Genomic DNA, 25,255 nt, shown 5'->3' with positions numbered 1-25,255 from the left:
TGCACATGACCAATACTAACATGTACTGCTTATTCCATACATATGGAAGTGAGGGGGAAAAAGAAGAGGTTTTCGATCTAAAGAACATTACAAGGAGGCAGAAAACACAGTAAGGAATGATTTCATAAAAAATAGATTACAAGGCAATTACTTAGGGGATGTGTATAGATAATTTTTTGACAAAAGGATATTTTGTGTCACACTAATTTCTCAGCATGTCAAAGAATAAAGCTGCGTAGAAAATGGTTCTTCTAGGAGTGCCCATTTCTGATACTTTACCTGGTAATGTCCCAATATTTGTCCCATCATAGGCTTCAAGATTACATTGAGGACATTGACCTGAACACATTGTTACCCTACATCATTCAGGGAGCCATTTGAAATATCATTTTAGATTAGCAGTAAAAGCCTTTTACTCTTCTAAAGAGCTCTTTGTTGAGTAATACAGGAACTGTTGGTTGCGCTTTTGAGCATGCCGTTAGAGTTGCCAGTGGTGAAGTGGTTAAGTGCCGTATCACCATATGCTGTTTCTCTTACTAGCATCTGTCCCATGGGCCCTCCACACAGTTCACAGTGAACGGCCTGCTGAGAAGGCAGATTTATGAACCCCATTAGCATGCTGTTACACTGTTTGCTGTGCTCTCATAGGGATCTTTGCCCAGCTACTGGCAGAGCCACCTGCAGAGCTACCAAATGATGGAAGAGGTGTCATTGGCACTGTAGCAGAGCAAGGATCGGTAGGGTGTCTGGAAGTCTGGAGGTTAATATGGAGAAAGGCATAGCAGGGGATGAAGGGGTGCTTGGGGTGCTGTCTAAGTGTTTGGTGGATTGGTTTTAAAATTGTATTTCTGGTACTATTATTGTAGCAAATGAAGTCATTTTTTATTTATATTTTTAGGGTGATGATGTTCCTCTCACAGAACAAACGGTCTCTCAGGTAAGAATCCCTAACTCTAGTACATCAGACTTCTATGATGACATTACTTACTGTATGTGTGGGAAGAGAGGGAATAGGGATTTAAAAGTGCTACAATAAGCTCACATTCCTCACCCTTATCTAGCAGTAAATATGTAAGTGGTGTCTAGTATGTAAGAGTAACAGTTTGGCATTTTGTGATGTCTTTCCAGTTTAATTGGCTGGCAATGGCAACAATCGGTCTACAACTTGACCTGGGCATTGAAATGGGCCTAATAACATTTTTGGAGTGCACAAAATAAAACCTGATATATATATATATATATATATATATATATATATATATATATATATATATATATATATATATATATATATATATATATATATATATATATATATATATATATATATATATATATATATATATATATATATATATATATATTATTTTTTTTTTTTTTTTTTTTTTTTTTTTTTCTTCAGTGTAATACAAAACCAAGGCACTTTGTTGCTCAACTGCCACCTTACATTTACATTTGCTCATCGCTTCAAATTTTGGTGAATTTTATAGACTAGCATGATTGTGTGCATTCAGGGCAGGAGTACATGTCAACTAGGTTAGCGTAGGGCTTAAAGTGGCTTAAAGTAGTTGGTAACCCGTTGTGACGGTACTCACCGTCACTGGGAGTGAAAGACAGATACTTAATGAACACTGCGAAAATGGTTTGGATAACTTCAAATGGGAGAGTAATATTTATCAGCAATATCTCAAGAAATATGAAGATTTAATCCCACTTTACACTGTGAGACCTATAGCCTGTTGCCATGAAGTCTGTGACTCCTAAATAATCAAAGCAACGCTTAGATGTGTATTCCATGTACTTCAATGTAGGAGATGGACAGACTGTTACTGGCAGTCTTTTCCTATTGTTTGTCTATTGAAGTGAGATGTGTATTCCGTTACGCCTGTCTGTTCCATTGTTAAATGTTTATGAACTCCCATTTTCTGTTCAGATGGCTAGATAATTAGTTCAGGTTAATTCTATTTCTGTATTCAATTTCATCTGCATATGATAATGTAATCAGACAACCCCTTACCTGTGTGTGGTAATCTGATCAGGAGGGGGGATGTGCTCATGTGTGTATAAATTGAGCGTGAAACTGTTCAATAAAAGAGCGATTCCAGTACAAACTAAGTTGTCGGCTAGCTTTGTATGGGGCACTGGAAAATCTGATATCTATGTTCACGACTGGGAGGAAGCCGTATACTGATGGAAGTCCACAAGTACAGTGTGGGTTGAGGTTCCGTTACACCCATTATTGATTAAGCATGCCATCCCCTCTGTTCTATACTATGTGTGCCTGTGCTTTATAAAAAAGATGCCGATTTATACCATCAGCCAGAGAGGAGAGAGTTTAGAGGAGCCATGTGAGCGCCGGGAGACGCTCTGATATAAGGTATGAACGGCATATTTTTTTTATACAGGCACAGGGACACACAGCGTTATTTAACAGAGGGGATGGCATGGTTGTACTATAGCTATGAGAGCAGCAGGAGGGGAGGATTGTGCAGTGGATGGAGCTGACAGGCAGGGATCGGGGGGGGGGGGGGATGAGAGGACACGGGAGAGGAGAGCTGCGGATGAATGAAGCATGTAAACTGACCATGGTGTCTGAGCTCAGCAGCCATGATAAACTGCAGTCAGGTTACAGGGGGAGGGCAGAATCGAGCAGGATCAGCCAGGTATTTCAGGTGATGCCAGGGGCCAAATTACACAGCACAAGCACTGTGCTGTAATAACATGCTTTATGAGGACAGGTTCCTTTTTTTTGGGTAGGAAATTTAAAGTGATACTAAACACACACTGTTTAATTTGCATTGTCCCTTCTATTGCTGTATGTGGATGATGGCACTGTCCTTTTGGTAATAAAAAAATATCAAAGTGCCTTTTTTCTTATTGATGTACAGCTGTCATATGACCCTGATCCTTTCCGAGCCTGTGTGCAGAAAAAAAAAACAGTTGCAGGAGGAGCTTTTAGTCCTCTGCTGCTGGTCACATGTTCAAAAAAAAAAAAACAGACTTTGGAACACAGAGTAAAAATAATATCAATAAACTGTTTTAAATTGTCGTACAAATATATATTTGAAATGAAATCTTTATTATTTTGTGGAAATAACATGGTGTGGGCGGATTTCTACCAGTCACAGGCTGTGTCATGCCACTCCAGCCTGTGTGTGTAGAATAAGAGGCAGGTAAAGCCCACCCCCATTGTGTTTAGCTGGTTAGTGGACATGGAGAAGGGAGGGAGTGTGCTGTCATTTTACCACTGTGTATATGCCCACATGTGTGACTCTATAGTCACATGGGCTGCTCAGATGTGATGGGAAGAAATGTTCAGCATATAAACTCACTGAAAACTGATCATGTGCAGAGTTGCTGCCACAGCTACAAAATCCCTAGCTGAATTGGGGACATGAACGGGAGGTATAGATGGAACAGCTGGATAAACCAGGTTTCTCTTACGTCCTCCGACAGTCGCCGCCTCTTCATATTCGTCACTAATGGGGTTATTGACCTTTGCTCCGTAGGAGTAGCTAGGCAACAGAATATATTAATATCAAAGCTTTTAGCATATCCCACCCCCAGGGGGTGGTCCCCTCAGTCAATACCTCCCTGCTTCCTGCATACCAACTCAGTTTCATATGCCTAGCTCAGGAGTACGCAGGTTGTTCCTGTGCTGGGGCTCTTAGTCTCAGCCACTTTTCTCTTTTTTGATTTTATTTGAAGTTTTTTCTCTTTCTTTTACTTAGCTGTTTATTTTCAGCGTTAGTTCTTCTGATGAAGATGATCGTGCGGAGCTGGGTCTCAGTCTGGCCACCCTGGATCCCAGGGCTCAGGGCCAGGGGCTTCCCAGCCTGCCATCGAGCGTTCAGCTTAGGTTTTGCCCTGGCACATTGAACGACCCATCCCTGTTCGCTGCAGGGATGCTATCGGTGAGGTGGCTACCTCACTGGACGCCATTGCGGTTTCGCACCGCAACTCCACTGCGTCATGCTTGCGACACTCCCTGTCCTCAGTACTGCGGTTTGGTCGCTGGAGCAGGCTCCCCACGCCATCCGGACTGGTAAGTGTATCTCTATGTGGGGACCTGTCTTTTTTGGGTGTCAGTCTGGGACTGTGTGACCCTGCATGTCTGTGTGGCTGCTGTGCTCCCTGTCAGCTCCTGTGTGCACTTGCTGCCTGTGTGTGGGCTGTGAGGGGGGGGGGGCTCTCCCGCTCTGCTGGGTGTCATATGAAGCAGTAAGATTTTAGACATGTTGTGCGGCTATCGCTGCGGCGATCCGCCATTTTTCTGGGGCAAAATTATGGTGGCAGGTCCTGTGAGGTACTGCACAGCATTTTTTGGCGCCAAACGCCGCCATTTTGAGCGGTGATCGATCCCACATGTCAGCGCCATGTTCTATTTGCCCAGGGTTTTGTCCTCAGCCGAGCGGCCATGTTTGTGTAGCCTTGCAGAGGCTTCATAGGGGCGGTCAGTCTTGCATCACTTCCTTTTCCTCTGGGACAGCGATCGGTGCAGCAGCCTGTGTGAGCTCTCCAGGTTTTATATCTCCTTTTTTCCTGTATTCCTTGCCCAGTTTCTTATCCCTGTGGGGGTCAGTGTGTTCAGTGGGTGCGGTGGGCAGCGCTCGCCGCGATCTTAAAGGGGCAGTACCCTTTATTAATTATTTTGCTGGGGCATGGATTCTCAGGATTGCAAGTTTCCTCCTACCCTGGTGGGGGGCCAAGGGGCTGCTGCTTCCCCCGAGGGGGCTGATCTGGCCACTATTGTGGCAAACTTAGCTGCTCAGGTGCAGATGCTGGTGGCTGATCGATCCACTAAACGGCCCAGGGTGTCTATTTCCTCTGATTCAGAGGGCGATGGGGCTGCTATGGCTGGAGTGCCCTTCTCAGGGTCTCACTCATCCCTGGACCTTGTGGGGTCTGACGGGGAGGCTGAGGTGGAAGGGGTTGATAATTCTCCCCCTGGCTCGTCTGAAGAGCTTGCACTCATGGATGAGTTGGTTGCTTCTATCAAGCAAACGCTGCATTTGCAGGATGAACCATGTCCTCCTGCTTTGATGTCCTCTTATGGGACGCAAAGGAAATGCAAAACATCGCAGGTTTTTCCTTGCTCTACGGAATTTCAGCGTGCGGTTGATGAGCAATGGCGCAATTTAAAAAAGCCTTTTGCTGTGCCGAGTAGGTTCAAGCTGCGTTATCCCTTTACACCGGCTACTGATGAGCGTTGGTGTGTACCGCTTCAGGTGGATCACGCGGTGGCGATTTTGAATAAATCAACTGTGATCCCTGCTGAGGATACCCCGGTGTTCCGGGACCCCACGGACAGGAGATTGGAATCTCTGGCCCGTCATGCCTATACGGTTGCTGGCTCTATGCTGAAGTCTATTTTTGCTTCCATTATGGCAGCCCAGGCTATTGCGGATTGGACGCAGGTGCTCAAGCGCACTCTGGTGGCTGACTCTGCCCCGCCGACAACTTTGGCTATGGTGGATCAGATTCATCAGGGTGTCATGTATTTGTGTGATGCGGACTTGGATTTAGTCCCTTTGGCAGCGCGCCTTTCTAGTGTGGCGGTCTTGAACCGTCGCCTGATATGGTTGAAATGTATGTCGGTTGACCAATCTTCTCGCAAGACTCTGGCAAATTTGCCCTACGCGGGATCTCGCCTTTTTGGCAAATCTTTGGATACTCTGGTAAAGGGTATTTCTGGGGGTAAGAGCACTCTCTTGCCCCAATCTCACAAGAATGAGTTTGTTCGTGGTAAGAAGAATGCTTCGTTTCGGCCCTCTCAGGGGTCCTTTCGGGCCTTTCGGTCGCACTATAAGGGCAAGCCCTTCAAAGGCCAAGGCTCCCAGAAGAAGCCGTGGGCGGGTAAGCAGAAGTCCGGCCAGTCCGGATCCGCTGCCCATAACAATGCGGCCTGAAGGGGCGCCCTCATCCATTTCTGGGGTGGGGGGACGTTTGCTCGGTTTTCTTCAACCCTGGCTGGACCGCATTCGGGACAGGTGGGTTCAGGAAATCGTTCGATCTGGATACAAGATCGAGTTTCTCTCTCGGCCGGCGGGCAGATTTTTCCCCTCAAACCTTCAACTGCCTCCGGAGCGCTTGCAGGATCTGCACCTGGCGGTGCGGGACCTGCGGGCCCAGGGAGTGGTGGTTCCGGTGCCTCATCGGGACAGATTTCGGGGGTTCTATTCCAATCTGTTCACTGTGCCCAGAAAGAAGGGCAAAGTACGTCCGATTCTGGACTTGAAAGCTCTGAACTGCTTTGTGCGGGTTCGCAAGTTTCGCATGGAATCCCTGCGCTCGGTGGTGGCTGCCCTGGTTCCGGGGGAATTCATGGCCTCCATCGACTTGAAGGATGCGTATCTTCACATTCCCATTTTCGAGGGTCACCAGAGGTACCTTCGATTTGCCATTGCGGAGGATCATTATCAATTCGTGGCGTTACCCTTCGGTCTCGCTTCGGCTCCGCGGGTTTTCACCAAGGTGCTTGCGCCGGTTCTGGCCTTATTGAGGGCCCAGGGCATTTCTGTCCTGGGGTATCTGGACGATATCCTGATTCGGTCCGCGACCAGTCAGGGCCTGGTGAACGACCTGTCCATCACGATGCAGACTCTGCAGGAATTCGGTTGGACGATAAATTTTCCAAAATCGACGTTGTGTCCGTCGGTTCGTCTTCCCTACCTGGGGATGATTCTGGACTCTGTTCAGACGAAGGTCTTCCTGCCGGAAGACAAGCTTCGGACGCTTCAGTGCGAAGTCAGGTCCCTCAGGGACAATCAGTGCTCGTCCCTCCGGACGTGTATGAGGTGTCTGGGGTTGATGGTTTCGGCCTTCGAGTCGATCCCCTTCGCCCAGTTTCACACGCGGGAGCTTCAGGCGGAGGTCCTGGCCAAGTGGGACGGGCGTCCGCAATCTCTGGATCTGCGGCTGTCGTTAAGCCATCTCACCCGAAAGGGTCTTTTGTGGTTGCTCCAGTCCCCGGTGGTGTCGGGGGGCAAGTCCTTTGTCGTGGACGGTGATCACCACGGATGCCAGCCTGTCGGGCTGGGGTGGTGTTCTGGGTGTTCGGTCTGCCCAGGGAACTTGGTCGGAGGAGGAATCCTCCCTTCCGATCAACATTCTGGAATTGCGAGCGATGAATTTCTGTCTTCTGCGTTGGACGGACAGGCTTCAGGGCCGTCCAGTTCGGGTGCAGACGGACAGTGCCACAGCGATGGCCTACATCAACCACCAAGGGTGCACCAGGAGTGCCCGGGCGGCTCGGGAAGTAGCCGACATTCTGTCTTGGGCCGAGACGCACGTCCCGGCGATCTCTGCAGTTCACATTCCGGGGGTGGAAAACTGGCAGGCGGATTATCTGAGCCGCCAGACCCTGGACCAGGGGGAATGGTCCCTTCACCCGGATGTCTTTCAGATGTTGTGCGCGAAGTGGGGGTCCCCAGATGTGGACCTGTTCGCGTCTCGTCTAAATCACAAGGTGGAAAGGTTCGTGACAAGGACGCCCGATCCTCGGGCAGACGCCTCGGACGCGTTAGTGACGCCCTGGCATCAGTATCACCTGATGTATGCCTTTCCACCGATTCAGCTGCTGTCCAGGTTCCTTCGCAGGTTGGCTTGGAACCGAAAACGGTGATTCTGGTGGCACCGGATTGGCCTCGCCGATCTTGGTACGCAGACCTTGTGAATCTGGCGGTCGACGCTCCGTGGCGTCTGCCTCTTCGAGCAGACCTTCTGTCTCAAGGACCAATATTCCATCCTGCTTTACAGTCGCTGGCTTTAACGGACTGGCTATTGAAAGCCAGGTCCTGAAGGATAGGGGTCTCTCCCCTGAGGTCATTCCCACTTTGATCAAGGCCAGGAAGGCCTCTTCGGGGAAGATTTACTACCGTACTTGGAAGGCGTATTTTGCCTGGTGTGAGTCCAGGGGGTATTCCCCTCGCTCATACTCGGTATCGAGAGTGTTGGCTTTCCTTCAAACGGGCGTGGACCAGCGTTTGGCGTTGGCCACGATTAAGGGTCAGATTTCTGTGCTGGCCGTTCTTTTTCAACGTCCTGTGGCGTCTAACTCTTTGGTTAGCACCTTTGTTCAGGGGTGCGACATTTGGTCCCTCCTAGGAGGGAGCCTTTGCCTCCATGGGATTTGAACCTTGTTCTGTCCGTGTTGCAACATGCTCCTTTTGAAAATATCAGGGAGATCTCGTTGTCTTTGTTGTCCAAGAAGGTTGCCTTCTTAGTAGCGATTACTTTGGCTCGCAGGGTGTCGGAGCTGGCGGCCTTGTCCTGCAAGTCTCCGTATTTGGTGATTCACTTGGATAAGGTGGTCTTGCGACCTAACCTGTCTTTTCTTCCAAAGAGGATCTCGGAATTTCACCTCAATGAGGATATTGTTCTGCCTTCGCTTTGCGCGAAGCCTAAGCATCCAAAGGAGGTGGCGTTGCATTCCTTGGATGTTGTTAGGGCGATCAGGGTTTACCTGTCATCGACTAAATCCTTTCGCAAGTCGGATTCTCTCTCTGTCCTTCCTGAGGGACCTCGGAAGGGCATGGCGGCGTCGGCTGCGACCATCGCCAAATGGATCAGACAGACGATTGTGCAAGCCTATGCTTTGAAGGGGAAGGTTCCTCCTTTTCCTGTGAAGGCGCACTCTACCAGGTCTCTTGAGTACGTCTTGGGCCTATCGTCATCAGGCTTCTGTGGCCCAGGTGTGTGAGGCGGCGACTTGGTCGTCCGTTCACACCTTCTCCAAATTTTACAAAGTGGATGTTCAGGCATCGGCAGATGCTTCTTTTGGCCGTAAAGTCCTTAGTGCGGCGGTGCCTTAGGGTCCCTTATTTGGGCCCTTGGCTGTTGGGGTGTTTTTACCCCTGGGTTACTTGTTTTTTCCTGGGTTGTTGCTCCTGTTGAGCACGTTTTTTCCTGTTGCCCAGTTGGCTCTCTTACTTTGGTAAGGTTCCTTTCTCTGATGTGGGTATTGCGTTGCTTTAGGCGCGGCTGCTTTTTTCCCACCCCTCATGTCTACACTGCTTTGGGACGTCCCCATTAGTGACGAATATGAAGAGGCGGCGACTGTCGGAGGACGTAAGAGAAAACTGAATTTTTGTAAAATCTTACCTGTAAAATTCCTTTCTCTGAGTCCTCCGACAGTCGCCGCCCCCGCCCCTCTTTTGGGGTTTGTTTATATACTCTACTGCTATTCTACTGAAACTGAGTTGGTATGCAGGGAGGTATTGACTGAGGGGACCACCCCCTGGGGGTGGGATATGCTAAAAGCTTTGATATTAATATATTCTGTTGCCTAGCTACTCCTACGGAGCAAAGGTCAATAACCCCATTAGTGACGAATATGAAGAGGCGGCGACTGTCGGAGGACTCAGAGAAAGGAATTTTACAGGTAAGATTTTACAAAAATTCAGTTTTTTTGTGCAGAATACAGAAAACTAATCTCATAGTGAATGAGTGAGTATAAACAGTATGTAATGCAGCATTTATTGACCGTTTTTATGATGCGGGTTTAGTAACACTTTAACTTTTGTGTAAATTTTTTGGCCTACTTTTTTGGAGAATTGCAGAATATGTGCAAATTGAAGGAAAAAAAAGTCAGTTTATGACTATCTGGATGTATTGTCTATGTTGTCTTTGTGTATTAATATTGTCTGTTCCTTTTTATTTTAGGTGCTGCAGTCTGCAAAAGAGCAAATCAAGTGGTCACTCCTCCGATAGCAAGTTGATCTGTTCCAGGACATGTTCATTCCATCTTATTGGGGCCTCCTGTCTAGTTCCCAGTTCCTACACTTTGCCTGTTTATATCCCTATGGTTTAGAGCAGTGGCACTGATGTCTACCACAGCAACAAGAGGCAATAAATAACTCATGGCATTGAAGTGCATTACTAATGATTGCCTTCTTGTTAAAATCTTTATTTTATATATCCAACTTTACATTTGGCTACTGGCTTAGTATGTGGGAACAGTGTGTAATTGGTTTCCTTTCCTGCTGATGGTGAGAGCCTAGATAAAAGTACATATGATAGCCCTAAAGTTTAAAAATGATCAGTCATTGTGTCACATTGCAGTTTTTATTTTAGAGATTACAAACAAATTCATGCTTTACATTCTTGCTGTGTCTCAGTAAATGACTTGGACTACTCAGAAAACTGAGGGCCGCAATTGGTTATAGATGTGATTACTATTGGAAACGGCATTGTAAATTTATATAATGGACAGAAAATAGTTCACACTATTAATCCCTCTCAGCTTCATGGGAGATTATGCACATACTGCCTTACCCATCTGAACAGTTTGCAATCGATTTACTCATCTAGGGATTTTAATATTTTTATATCCACAGCACACAGGTTAAAAATGGCCACACACATTACAATCTGGTTAGACTACATAGTTCTTGGTTAACATAAAGACTGTACAATAGTATTGTAGTGTGTGTGGCCAGCTTAAGACTGATGCATGGATCAACGGGAGGCATTTGTTTTTTTTTTTTTGTTTTTTTAACAAACTGAAAATGTGTATTATAAATTTTTGAGGACCAATGTAGAGTATGCCATGTATACTTGTGCTATGTACTTCACCTTGAAGGCACAACTTCATTACTAAAACTTGCTTCTGTATTTGTTTGTTAGTAGGATCATGAATCCTTATACTATTGTCCAGAAGCAGCTGCTTTGTATTGAGGCTGTAGTCTTCTATTGCTATCCAAGTGCTGTACAAATTTGAGACCTTTATAATGAATAATAAATGACATGCAAATATGAATATTTTGTTTTGATTCCATTGCTCATTTTGATGTTGACAGCAAGTTATCACACTTTAAGACCAGTTCTACATTTAATTTGTAATCCAAAATTGAACACACAGGACCTGAGTTACTAAAACGTAAAATGCGGTCAAGTTGTAAAAAAAAAAAACAGTTCCCACTACTGTAAATCAGGCCCAAGTTTTGTTCACATGTCAATAAATCAGTCCTCTACTTTATATACAGATCTTTAGTGTTTTCTGCATCTCAGTCCTAAGTAGAAATGCCTTAGACTAGAGCTGCATGATTCTGGATAAAATGAGAATCGCAATTTTTTAACTTGGAATAAACATCAAAATTCTCTCACGATTCTCTGCGTAACATCATCTTTCACAATACACAAAAAAATTGGTCTAACTTTACAGTTTAGTTCTTTTTTTAATTCATTAAAGTAGATTTGTTCCCCAAAAAATAGCTTTTGAAAGACCTCTGCGTATATAGTGTTTTATTCTTTAGGGGCTTTGCCAAAAAAAAAAAAATATATATATATATATATATATATATATATATATATATTATATATATATATATAATATACAAATGTTTGGGGATTCTAAGTAATTTTCTAGCAAAAAATACAGATTTTTAACTTGTAAGCAACAAGTATCAGAAAGAGGCTTAGTCTTTAACTGGTTAAACTGCCCTCATTTGCAGACCGAAGTTCATCCCTTTGATCTCCTAAAAGAACCAATGACATAACTTTTGCCCGCAAACTTTTTTTTTTGACAGAACGGCTCTGCACTTGTTCAACATGAATCGTGGAAATGCCAGATTAAGATTGTGAGGGGAGTTGAATCGAGTTCTTCTTTCTTCTTCTTTTTTCTTTTTCTTGTGTTTTTCAATATTTGGTTTAAAGTCTATAGACACACACAACATATACACTCTCCATAAATGGGCTGATACAAGTGATCCGTATAAATCAGTATAGTTTGAGGGGAAAAAAAAGTCTGTTAATAGCTTGTGACATTTAGTGATCCATTAACGGTTCTTCTGTGCTGCAGTGTGCTAAAAAAAGAACACCTCCATTGTATATTCACCTGTGAGTGCAACGTGCGCTCACCTGTAGCACATTAATAATGTGCAAAGTGTAATCTACATGAGGGGGGAGAGAGATGTCCTGGATTCTCCCCAAATTCCCTCTCTCAATCCTTACAGGAGAACCGCCACTTCAAAATAAAATTGCTGGGTAGGAAGGCAGGCCGCTTTAGGAGTTTTCCCTGGGGTCCGTCTTTCATTAAATTAGGGGGTGTTCCTTGATAGGATATAGGTAGACAAAAACGATCTCATAGTATAATACGTTTAAAACCATTTATTAGAGTAAAAGCTAAGTAGGAACACTCACATTTCGGTAGAAGTATACAAGGATGTATATATAAAATCCTGTGCTTCACTGAACAATTAGCAGTTTTACAGCCGCCCAGCATGGGTCGCGATGCAGCAAGCTAGGCTGACGTCACTCGACTCCTATATGTCACAAGCTATTCACTGACTGTTTTTTTTTTCCTCAAACTATATTTTGATTTATACAGATCACATGTATCACAGCCCATTTATGGAGAGTGTATATGTTGTGTTATTTATGATGTTCATGCTTTTATTACTTTAATCACACCATTTTTTTAGTTTTGTTTTACTTTCTAAAAGATTTTTTTTTTTTTTTGTTCACATACCGCTCCCACCCTCCAATTTATCCTCCACTAGATTTAGTATAGGGCACCACCTTCATCACATTTATTTACCTATTCATTTAGGTTTGAGGTTTAGCCTAGTGGTGATAGCAGCAATTCTAGCCATCTGGATTATTTACCTTTTCATCATTTTTGGCTCCTTTACCATCAGCCAACCATAGCAGCGCACCAATTTATACATATTACTATAGACACATAAAGGAGGTGCGTATCAACAAGTCAATAAACACAAGCAGCGCTATAAATAAAACATATAGCTACACTCATATAGCTCTTAAGGTGCATCAATGAATAAATTAAATGTATATCAAATTAGAGTGTCAAAGTCCAATGTGGGTAAGTCCATCACCAACAAGGCTCCATAAGGGGTCGTGGAAAAGGAACAGCAGATCCAATGTAAAGCACAACTGCTAAAGTGTACCTCCACCTCACCGCGTGCACACACCCCAAGGTTATACTCTTACCAGATTTCTCTGTTAAAATCGCCTGTAGTCAATACCACTCTCAAATGGACTTTCCCCGAACTCAGCACTCTATTGAATCTGCTCACAAGCTGCAATGTCCGTCATTTTCCTTTCCTGTCTGGAAGTTGGAGTGAAATGCGGCTGTGAAATCCGGGGGAAGTCCCACAATTACAAAGCCGCGTTCAATGTGACATTTTCCTGAATTCTGTTTAATTGTATATTGTAGCCTCAGGCGCTTCCTATCCTGCGATTGGTGCACTCCTTACAGTTTCCCTTCCTCTCCCTGGCTGCCAGAGAAGGCCACAGGACAACATGGCAGGTCTCACCACCTCAGACAGCAGCATGGAGGTCCTCACCACCTGGGACAGCAGGTGCACAATGATTGGCTACTGTCAAATCATTGTGGGGTCAATATTGTCTGATTTACACCTTCCCTCCTCTCAAGCTTCTGCCAAGACTTCTACGCAGGATCGAGGCAGAAGGGATTCCGGTCATCTTAGTGGCCCCGGACTGGCCTCACCGGGCTTTGTGCGCCAATCTGGTATGGCTGGTCGACAACGTTCCTTGGAAGCTTCTTCTCAGGGAGGATCTACTGTCCCAAGGGCCAATCTTCTTCTATCCTGCTTTAGAGCTAAGAAATCTACTTCTAGAAAAATCTATCACCGTACATGGAAGACATACATCGTGTGGTGTTAAGGCCCGTACACACGTAGCGATTGTCGGCCGTAAATATTCGGCCGCCGAACGATCGGCCGATTGTCGGCTTGTTAATATGATGCTTCCGACAACCGACTGCGACTTTTCGGCCGAACAGAATCGGGTGTGCAGGCTATAAAATTTTTGTTGGCCGTCACCAGAACGGCCGATTGTTCGCCAGTCAGTACAGAATTCGACCGACTAACAGCAGATGAGCAAGACTGGGTATGCTCAGAGAAGAAAAAAACACACGGAAAGTTAGCCATCACATGGCATCACTTCTGCAGTCGGCTGTTGTTGGCCGACAAAATTCGTGACACTGCTTGTAACAAAACTGAGTACCTATAGCAGAGAGAGGTAGTATACCCCCAGGGACTGCTCATAGGCATAGCCATACTTTTTTTCTGCCTAATGTCCAACTCCTGTAGGGGCAGTGGTTAAGAAGATCACGAGATGTCTCCGTCAATGCACATCGGAAAGTCAAAAATCTCATTGTTCTTGTCCAAAAATTGATACGTGTATGACCAGCATTAGGCTCGGTTCACACCTATGCAGTTTGCTTTTCATCCGTTTCTGCAGTGCTTTTTGCTGTGCATTTTGCGCATGCGATTTTACGTTGTGCATTGTTTTATGCTTTTTTTTTTTTTTTGGCCAATTTGTTGTTCTCAGGCACTAAACAAATATGCATGCTGTATGAAGGCCAACTAATCGGCTGACAGACTAATTGATTATGAAAATAGTTGACAACTATTTTCATAATCGATTAGTTGTTGATTAATCAATTAGTTGTTTCGGCCCTATTATTTATTATACAGGTTATATATAGTTTCAACAGTATACGCATTGCTTTACAATATACAAAGTAAGACAATACAGTTACAATACAATACAAAATGCAAGAGGGTTAAGAGGGCTCTGCTCATAAGAGCTTACAATCTAATAGGGTGGGGCAAGTGGAACAAAAGGTCATGGAGGAGGGCACCGCAGTGGGTGACCATTACAAGCTTGGTTTTAGAGAGATTTCGTTTAAGAAAGTGGTGAGCTCTTCAATTGGTGAGGAGCATGAAATTATGCTGATTGCAGAGCTGTAGGTCTGACTCAACATGGCGGGAGTTGGACCTTTGCAGGGAGATTTGGGTTCTTTCTAAAGAAAACTGTAAGACGGTACCCCTTTTGTTTTCATGCACCCAAATGCATTTAGCTGATTTTAACCTGAAGGCAGAGCCATCTTTAACACAGGGCAAATAGGGCAACTGCCCAGGGCCCAGTAATTGTCATGGGGCCCTAAGCAGCTGCTGGCGGTGTGTGTGGAGGGAGACTGAAATGACAACGGGAAGCTCAGCGGCACATATCTAGCGCTGTACACAGTGCCCAGCTGAACAGGAGGTGGCTGAAAAGTTGACAGGGCGGAAAGCAATATGGTGCTCTATGCAAGGAGAGCAATTAGCATACCCAGTTAGGCAGCGGCTTGTTGGCATGATCAGCGGTAGGAGCATTATCAGTGTGCAGCGCCCTGGGGGTTTAGAGCGGGGAATTTGCTGTTTGACATGCTGTTAGAACAGTGAGCCTGCTTGGTGAAGCCTACGGTAACTTGGCTTTGTTTTGCTTACACTGCTCTGTCCTCCTCCTGCCTGACATACTGAGCCTTATGATGGGAACTGACTCCGCCCCTTTCAGCTATTCAGCATTCGGCACTTTACTGTCTCCCGCCCCCCTTCCCCTGCCCGCCACATATGACTTATTAGAAGGGGCAACCTGAGTGGAGCTGGAATGCAACAGGTGGGAGTGGGGACTTTTCCTTGTGCTTTGTTTAGCAGCTTATAAGTAGCTGAAGCATGTTTGTCTGTCTATGCTTTTATACAAGCTGTGCAATGCTAAAGGGACAGATTTACCTTATGGGGATCAGATTGATGACATACAATTGTCTCCTATAGTACCTGAGCAGTCTCTGTCTCCTATAGTACCTCAGCAGTCTCTGTCTCCTATAGTACCTCAGCAGTCTCTGTCTCCTATAGTACCTCAGCAGTCTCTGTCTCCTATAGCACCTCAGCAGTCTCTGTCTCCTATAGTACCTCAGTAGTCTCTGATTGTCTTCTATAGTACATCCGTAGTCTCTGTCTCCTATAGTACATCCACAGTCTCTGATTGTCTCCTATAGTACATCCGCCGTCTCTGATTGTCTCCTATAGTACATCCACAATCTGATTGTCTCCTATAGTACATCCACAGTCTCTGTCTCCTATAGTACCTCAGCAGTCTCTGTCTCCTATAGTACATCTGCAGTCTCTGATTGTCTTCTATAGTGCATCCGCAGTCTCTGATTGTCTCCTGTAGTATGTCTAGCACTAAATAATATGCACAACCCTTTGGTGTGTCAGGGCTGCAGTTAAGACCTCCAAAAGCTCATCAGTTGACCAGTGGCGGCCCGTGCATAGGGGGCGCCAGGGCGCCGCCCCCCTACCCCTAAAAAAAACGAAAAAAAAAACGAACAAATAAAGTTGTATAAAAAAAAAAATTGGGTTCGCCGGCCTGAACCCAAGGAACTGGTGGCTAGGGGGGGGTGGGGTTACGTCCCAGAAGAGGCGCCGATTGGCTGCCTTCTGGGGGGTAGGGGGGTATCCTGGGCGCAAGTCTTTGCGGTTGGACACCCCCACTTTCTGATATCCTGGCTGTGATTGGTCCAGTCTACAGCCTGGACCAATCATCATCCAGGATATCGCTGACGTCGCAATGGGGGCGGTGCCGGTGCGTGCGTCAGTCACTCACCGTCACCGCCGCTCAGAGAAAAGGAGAGGCTGCCCGCCGGTTCCCGCCGCCGAGACGAGGGAGGAGGACCCGCCGCAGAAGAGGAGGAAGAAGCTGAGCCGCGCCGCCGCCAGGTAAGTTTGAACGGAGCAGGCATGCTGGCACTCTGCATCGATTGGGGGACAATGCTGGCACTCTGCAATAATTGGGGGATAAAGCTGGCGCTCTGCAATCATTGGGGGACAATGCTGGCACTCTGCAATAATTGGGGGACAAAGCTGTGGCGCTCTGCAATCATTGGGGGACAATGCTGTGGCGCTCTGCAATCATTGGGGGACAATGCTGTGGCGCTCTGCAATCATTGGGGACAATGCTGTGGCGCTCTGCAATCATTGGGGGACAATGCTGTGGCGCTCTGCAATCATTGGGGTACAATGCTGTGGCGCTCTGCAATCATTGGGGGACAATGCTGTGGCGCTCTGCAATCATTGGGGTACAATGCTGTGGCGCTCTGCAGTGATTGGGGACAATGCTGTGGCGCTCTGCAGTGATTGGGGACAATGCTGTGGCGCTCTGCATTGAAAGGGGCTCGCACGCTGAACTCTGCATTGATGGGGGCACGGAACAGTTGCATTGAAGGGGGCACGCACGCTGAACTCTGCACAGTGTTTATTGCATTGAAGGGGGCATGCACGCTGAACTCTGCATTGTGGGGGCACAGCACAGTGTTCATTGCATTGAAGGGGGCACAGCACAGTTGCATTGAAGGGGGCATGCACGCTGAACTCTGCATTGTTGGGGCACAGTACAGAGTTCATTGCATTGAAGGGGGCACAGTGTTTATTGCATTGAAGGGGGCACAGCACAGTGTTTATTGCATTGAAGGGGGCACAGCACAGTGTTTATTGCATTGAAGGGGGCACAGCACAGTGTTCATTGCATTGTGGGGGCACAGCACAGTGTTCATTGCATTGAAGGGGGCACAGCACAGTGTTTATTGCAGTGAAGGGGGCATGCACGCTGAACTCTGCATTGTTGGGGCACAGCACAGTGTTCATTGCATTGAAGGGGGCATAGCACAGTGTTCATTGCATTGAAGGGGGCACAGAACAGTGTTTATTGCATTGAAGGGGGAACAGCACAGTGTTTATTGCATTGAAGGGGGCACAGCACATTGTTCATTGCATTGAAGGGGGCACAGCACAGTTGCATTGAAGGGGGCATGCACGCTGAACTCTGCATTGTGGGGGCACAACACAGTGTTCATTGCATTGAAGGGGGCACAGCACAGTGTTCATTGCATTGAAGGGGGCATAGCACAGTGTTCATTGCATTGAAGGGGGCACAGCACAATGTTCATTGCATTGAAGGGGGCACGCACGCTGAACTCTGCATTGAAGGGGGCATGTACACTGGTCTCTGAATTGAAAGGGGGCATGTACGCTGGTCACTGCATTGAAAGGGGGCATATACCATCTCCTGTACCATGACCTGTGACATGCCTATACCATATCTGTGCCATGCCTATACCATCACCTCTGCCATGCCTATACCATCACCTGTGCCATGCCTGTACCATGACTTCAAAGTCACGCAATTTTTTACTGCGTTTTTTGACGCAAAGCAATACCTATTACATTTTTCTTTTTGCGCCCCCCAAAAATTTTGAGCACCAGCCGCCACTGCAGTTGACTATCACTGGGATGCAGTCTCAAAACAAGCTATACTGTTCAGTATGTCCGCAAAATGATTGGAGTATTTGAGTCAGGTCACGCCCTTCGTGGTATAAAGTACACTACAAGGGCCTCTTTCACATGTGCTGCAGTTTCTTCTGCAGTTTGTAAGCATTCAGAAAAACTGAATACTGAATTTGGCTTGGGGCTGGGGCGACTGTGACTTCAATGGGCAAGTTTGATGGGCCGTCTGTGAAGCATGACATGTCTTGGGGGCCCAAGAAAATGTTTGCCCAGGGTCCAATCAATATTAAAGACAGCCCTGCCCAAAGGTTCAATTAGGCTTTAAAACCCTTGCCTGCCATGTATGTTAGATTGAAGTAGTTGTAAAGTCTCAGCTTTAAACTGCCATTATACTTTCTCTTTTAGAGCAAAAGTAATGGCACCGGCATTTTTATCATTATTTCAATGCTAAATACCCATTTAAACACAGCTTTTCTAGTTTTCTTTTTCTATCTTTCCCGAGCAGAGGGGGCTCCAGTGGGCAGGGAATCTTTACACTTTGAGACCTTGTGTGCAGATTGGCTGCCCCAGCCACATGTTAAAAAAAAAAAAAAAGAAGAGGGGAGGAACAGCTGCAGGGGAATATTCATTGCCAGGCAGCTTTACACAGACCATGGAAATGGCAGGGCAGTAGGGGGAAAGTTGGAAATACAGAGGCAGAGAGAGCAGGATGTGTAAAACTGAACACGCTTATCATGGATAGGCAGCCATGATTGGCATGGTCAGTTTACAGAGGGGAACACAGGAACAAGTAGGATCAACCAGGTGTTTTACAACATGCAAAAGTCTAAATTACATGCAAGATCTTGATGCAGTTTATCATGCCATAAAGAGGCTTATTTGCATACGAAATATTGGATACAAGAATGATTAAATATGTAATCTTTAACTACTTTACTGCATTGTACAACAGTGTCAACCTGGAATTTTCTGAGATAAGAAAAAGCAAAGTGATGAATTCTACATGGTCTTTATTTACCTGTAGACCAAGCTGTTTTGCCTAGCTGCAGTGGAGAAATGAGGTCATTATCCTGGCTGTGCTATCTGCCAGGGGGGCCAGGATCACAAGGTTGACAGGTAAAACCAATTATATTAATTTATTTCAGCTGTATATTTAGCTGTTCGCTTGGAGCTTAGCTTTATACAGATTGCACATTGACTGTGTGCTTCCATCCCTGAACCAGTAATGGAACACCTTGCAGACCAGTGTGAGATCTTTCCTGGAACTAAGCTTGAGAATGTGTAGGAGAGAATTGCATCCATACAGTAAGAAGGTGTATCGAATACAAACTTCAAAGAAGAAATACGTTCTGATTCTGACATTTTAATGTCTACATGAAAGCTGTATAGCAGAGTACCAGCTTACACTGTGCTGCATTCCAACTGCTTGGAACTTGTGAAGGTTCATCTACTCCTTGGTTTTTTGCTTAACTCACATCTGTCTTTCATTTATATAGAAACTATAGAGTCTGCAGCAATGAGGAAAAGGAGAGATAACAAGGCAGTAACAAGTATAATAATCATGTAGTGACCTTGAAGGGACAGTCCCCTCCTGGCAGTTTTATCAGAAATGTTGCAGTGAAAAACACTAATGGTCCTCATTCTGCATCAACCAGTTAGCTATTCTATGAAAATCTTTAATACACAGAGAAATTATTCACCTTTTTTTTTTTTCCTGACTTCAAGACTTGTTCCTGAAGAAGGTAGCTACCGTATGGATCACAGGTTCAATATATATGGTATAACCCAATATGCTTTATATAGAAAGTGAGCACCACATAACCATATAAATGTATTTCATGAAAATGTTTTAATATATGGATAAACTCATCCCACCATCTATCCATGTTCATTTCATGTTATATCAAAAAAGATTTTAATCAGTTTCTTTGTACACTGCTCAAAGAAATTAAAGGAACACTTTGAAAACACATCAGATCTCAATGTGGAAAAATATCATGCTGGATCTCGATACTGATATGGACTTGGTAATGTGTTAGGAATAAAATAATGCCACTTTGTTTGATGGAAATTAAAGTTATCAACCTACAGAAGGCTGAACTCAGACACTCCAAAAAATCAAAGTGAAAAAATGGTACAGCAGGCTAGTCTATTTTGCTGAAATTTCTTTGCAGCAACTCAAAATGGTGCTCAGTAATTTGTATGGCCCCCATGTGCTTGTATGTGTGCCTGACAACATCGGGGCATGCTCCTAATGAGACGATGGATGGTGTTCTGGGATATTTTATCCCAGATCTGGACTAGGCCATCACTGAGCTCCTAAACAGATTGAGGTGCACCCTGGCAGCTTCGGATGGACCGAAACATAAAGTCCCAGAGGTGTTCTATTGGATTTAGGTCAGGCGAGCGTGGGGGCCATTCAGTGGTATAAATTCCTCCTTTCTCCAGGAACTGACTGCATACTCTTGCCACATGAGTTTGGGAACTGTCGTACACCAGTAGGAACCCAGGACCCACTGCACCAGTGTAGAGTTGGCAATGGGTCCAAGGATTTCATCCTGATTCCTAATGGCTGTCTGGGTGCCATTGTCTAGCCTGTTGAGGTCTGTGCATCCCTCCATGGATATGCTTCCCCAGATCATCACTGACCTACCACCAAACAGGTCCTACTAAATGATGTTACACGCAGCATAATATTCTCCATGGCATCTCCAGACCTCTTCACGTCTGTTACATGTGCTCAGGGTGAACCTGCTCTCATCTGTGAAAAGCACAGGGCGTCAGTGGCAGACCTGCCAATTCTGGTGTTCAATGGTAAAAGCCAATCGAGCTCCACGGTGCTGGGCGGTTAGCATAGGGCCCACTAGAGGATGTTGGGCCCTCAGGCCATCCTCCTAAAGTCTGTTTCTGATTGTTCGGTCAGATACATTCACACATAGTGATCTGCTGGAGGTAATTTTGGAGGGCTCTGACAATGGTCATCCTGTTCCTCTGTGCACAAATGAACAGATACTGGTCCTGCTGATGAATTAAGGACCTTCTAGCTCTCCCTAGCGTAACTGCCTGTCTCCTACAATCTCCTCCATGCTCTTAAGACAGTGCTGGGAGACAACAGCAAACCTTCTGGCAATGGCACGTATTGATGTGCCATCCTGGAGGAGTTGGACTGCCTCTGCAACCTCTATAGGATCCCAGAATCGCCTCATGCTACAAGTAGTGACACTGACCCTAGCTAAATGCATAACTAGAAAAAAACAGTCAGAAAAGATGAGTAGGGAAAAAAAATGTCAGTGACCTCCACCAGTACAACCATTCCTGTTTTGGGGGCTGTCTCATTGTTTGCCATCTAGTGCACCTGTAGTTAATTTCATTAACACCAAAGCAGCTGAAACTGATTAACAACCCCCTTCGTTACTTAATGGACCAGATCAATATCCCAGGAGTTTAATTGACTTGATGCTGTATTCTGAATAAAAAGTGTTCCTTACACCCCTCACATTTTTGTAAATATTTTATTATAAAGTAGTGAGTGTACAGCTTGTATAACAGTGTAAATTTGCTGTCCCCTCAAAATAACTCAACACAAAGCCACTAATGTCTAAGTCGCTGGCAACAAAAGTGAGTACACCCCCAAGTGAAAATGTCCACATTGGGCCCAATTAGCCATTTTACCTCCCTGTTGTCATGTGACTCGTTAGTGTTACAAGGTCTCAGGTGTGAATGGGTAGCAGGTGTGGTAAATTTGGTGTTATCGCTCTCACTCTCTCATACTGCTCACTGGAAGTTCAACATGGCACCATATGGCAAAGAACTCTGAGGATCTGAAAAAAATAAATGTTGCTCTAAATAAGGATTGCCTAGGCTATAAAAAGATCGCTAAGACCCTGAAATTGAGCTGCAGCACGGTGACCAAGACCATACAGCGGTTTAACAGGACAGGTTCCACTCAGAACAGGCCTTGCCATGGTCGACCAAAGAAGTTGAGTACATGTGCTCAGCATCCTATCCAGAGGTAGTCTTTGGGAAATAGACGTATGAGTGCTGCCAGCATTGCTGCAGAGGTTGAAGGGGTGGGGGGTCAGCCTGTCAGTGCTCAGACCATACACCACACACTGCAACAAATTAGTCTGCATGGCTGTCATCCCAGAAGGAAGCCTCTTCTAAAGATGATGCACAAGAAAGCCCACAAACCGTTTGCTGAGGACATGGATTACTGTACTGCGTGTGTGGAGGTAAACAGGTGAGGAGTACAAAGACAAGTGTGTCTTGCCTACAGTCAAGCATTGTGGTGGGGGAGTGACATGGTCTGGGGCTGCATGAATGCTGCCAGCACTGGGTAGCTACACTTCGTTGAGGGAAGCATGAATGCCAACATGTACTGTGACATGCTGAAGTAGAGCATGATCCCCTCCCTTCGGAGACTGGGCGGCAGGGCACTATTCCAACATAATGACCCCAAACACACCCCCAAGACGACCACTGCCTTGCTAAAGAAGCTGAGGGTAAAGGTGATGGACTGGCCAAGCATGTCTCCAGACCTAAACCCTATTGAGCATCTGTGGGGCATCCTCAAACGGAAGGTGGAGGAGCACAAGGTCTCTAACATCTACCAGCTCCGTGATGTCGTCAGGGAGGAGTAGAAGAGGACTCCAGTGGCAACCTATCAAGCTCTGGTGAACTCCATGCCCAAAAGGGTTAAGGCAATGCTGGAAAATAATGGTGGCCACACAAAATATTTAAACTTTGGGCACAATTTGGACATTTTCACTTTTGTTGAAAGCGGTTTAGACATTAATGGCTGTGTTGAGTTTTTTTTTAAGGGGACAGCAAATTTACACCTTTAGCTGTACACTCACTACTTTACATTGTCATTTCTTCAGTGTTGTCACATGAAAAGATATAATGAAATATTTACAAAAATTTGAGGGGTATACTCACTTTTGTGAGATACTGTATATTGAAATCTAACCCAAATGTATTTAAAATACGATCTATTAACCCCTTTCTGCTGGTGGGAGCTGGCCCTTTAAGGGTATGTTAATCTAGGGCTTCCTGACCATATAATCACTGTGACTGGCTGTCAGTGATCCTACCAGCGCCAGATCGTAAATAGTGACTAAGAGCTATCTGTGACAGTGCTTGGCGTGCACTTCAAAAAACAGAACAGGGATTCTGGCTCTGCACATGTATGTTAAAATCCACCGCCATGCAGCCACATATAGAGTTTAATTCGGAATTATAATTTTTGTGGTCAGGAATATTTGTTTTTTTAAATAATTATGTACAGTATACTGTAGAATTGTAAGAGGATAATTCAAAGGTTTCTTTATAGTGTCTGCAAAACTGGATTTTTAGGTAGCTAATGAACATATACTGTAGTGTGTGTGTGTGTGTTTGTGTGTGTGTGTGTGTGTGTATATATGTATATGTGTGTATATATATATATATATATACATGAAAAATGTTTTTACATTATCCTTTTGTTTATTTCAAAAGCCATAAAAGAACCTCTAAACCTGGTTCAATAAAAACCATCAGACATTCAGCCTGCGTGTATGCCAGCCAGTCCGACGGGCGTCCCCCTGTCAGAAAACAACAACTCAGGAAATCGCTGTACTAATTGTTAGTACATTGGCTGTGACCAGAGCTGTCAGTTTTTTTTTTTTTTTTCATTTAAAGGCTTAACTAGCATCCTTCTGACAGTCATCCCATGCAAGTGCTTGCAACCATAACACTGGAAGAAGAAATAATGAACAGCTGCACACCACCGTGGGACTGTTCTACTGTTCTACTCCTAGCCGGTTATGAGTAAACATTGGATTGAGTGAAACGTGTTAACAGCTGATTTATAGTCTCTGTATCTTGCTTTCTGCCCTTGGACACTAGGTGGAAAAAAATCATAAAACAGTCCTGTGGTGGTGTGCAGCCGTTGATCATATCTTCTTCCATAAAAGATCCCTGTTTAATGTAGCACTGCCCCCTTGAGGACTGCCAGATATTCATTTTACGGGCCCCCCTGAGTTACCAGCACACAGTCTTAGTAAATAAAGCTAATTTTCCCCTCTTCAGCTCGCTCCAATAATCAGTCCAGGGGTATATGGTTGTTTTCGTTTATTTGATAATTTGGGGAAAAGAGAAGGAATTAGTGGGATACTCCATTTTAACTATGCACAATGTTGAGGACTCCTACCTTCTGGTACAGCCAGGCTGTTGATTCACCTTGCCACTATGGATGAATTTGTAGTTGAGTTTCTTCTTCCAAGACAACTCAGTGAATAGACATTTATCTTCAGGACACTCTCCCTAGCATCCTCGTTCTCTTAACCCGCTGACACCCGTTCACTGACTATTCTAAACACACACACTCCCTCAGGTCAGGCCCCTTGACACGAGTCCCTGTACTCACGATACTGTGGTCCCAGGGTCTCCAGTGTCTCCCCTCTCATTCAGCTTTCCTGGACTTCTGGGTTCAGCTCCTCTTAACCATTCCTCAGGTCCTCAGTACGGCCTCCTGAGTCCACGTGGCACCTCTACAGAGGTGGAGGCCGCCGCCCCCTCCCTCAGGGACTCTGCTCTCCAGCCAAAGACCCCGCAGCACATGTGCTCCTGGCTTTTATACAGTATCCCAGAATGCACTGAGGTTAACTGCCCTCTGCCAATCACTAGGACTGTATCAAAGCCTATGCACCCATTCGTCAGGTTTCCTCCCACAATCCCTTACACAAAAATCTTACGGAGTATCCCATAAACTTGGAAAAGGGAAGTAACAAATGTACAGGGCCGTGGGGCATACCCCATATGTGGCCAGTAGCTACAATAAATTATGTGGAAAAATAATTGACTCTGCTGTACAAATATTCACACATTTATGTACACATACCAGGTTCATTTAGAAACATAGAAACATAGAATGTGTCAGCAGATAAGAACCATTTGGCCCATCTAGTCTGCCCAATATATCTGAATCCTATGAATAGTCCCTGGCCCTATCTTATATGAAGGATAGCCTTCTGCCTATCCCATGCATGCTTAAACTCCTTCACTGTATTTGCAGCTACCACTTCTGCAGGAAGGTTATTCCATGCATCCACTACTCTCTCAGTAAAGTAATACTTCCTCATATTACTTTTAAACCTTTGCCCCTCTAATTTTTAAAACTGTGTCCT

At 45.3% G+C, this 25,255-nt stretch overlaps 1 protein-coding gene across 1 annotated transcript in view; it reads left to right on the top strand.

The window, feature by feature from the left end:
* The window catches only part of COPZ1 (COPI coat complex subunit zeta 1), a 41,108-nt gene extending 31,007 nt beyond the window's left edge, over positions 1-10,101 (top strand). Inside the window, exons 8-9 of the mRNA XM_082244936.1 lie at positions 899-937; positions 9,664-10,101. Coding sequence (XP_082101062.1) covers positions 899-937; positions 9,664-9,711 — 87 coding nt within the window. The 3' untranslated portion in view covers positions 9,712-10,101. The remainder of the gene's footprint in view (positions 1-898; positions 938-9,663) is intronic.
* Positions 10,102-25,255: the final 15,154 nt, after the last annotated feature.

This window comes from Pelophylax lessonae, assembly GCF_965119305.1.
Source record: "Pelophylax lessonae genome assembly, chromosome: 2".
NCBI classification, from domain to species: Eukaryota; Metazoa; Chordata; class Amphibia; order Anura; family Ranidae; genus Pelophylax; species Pelophylax lessonae.
The sequence above is the reverse complement of the archived record's forward strand: the minus strand, read 5'-3'. Positions and strand labels throughout refer to the sequence as shown.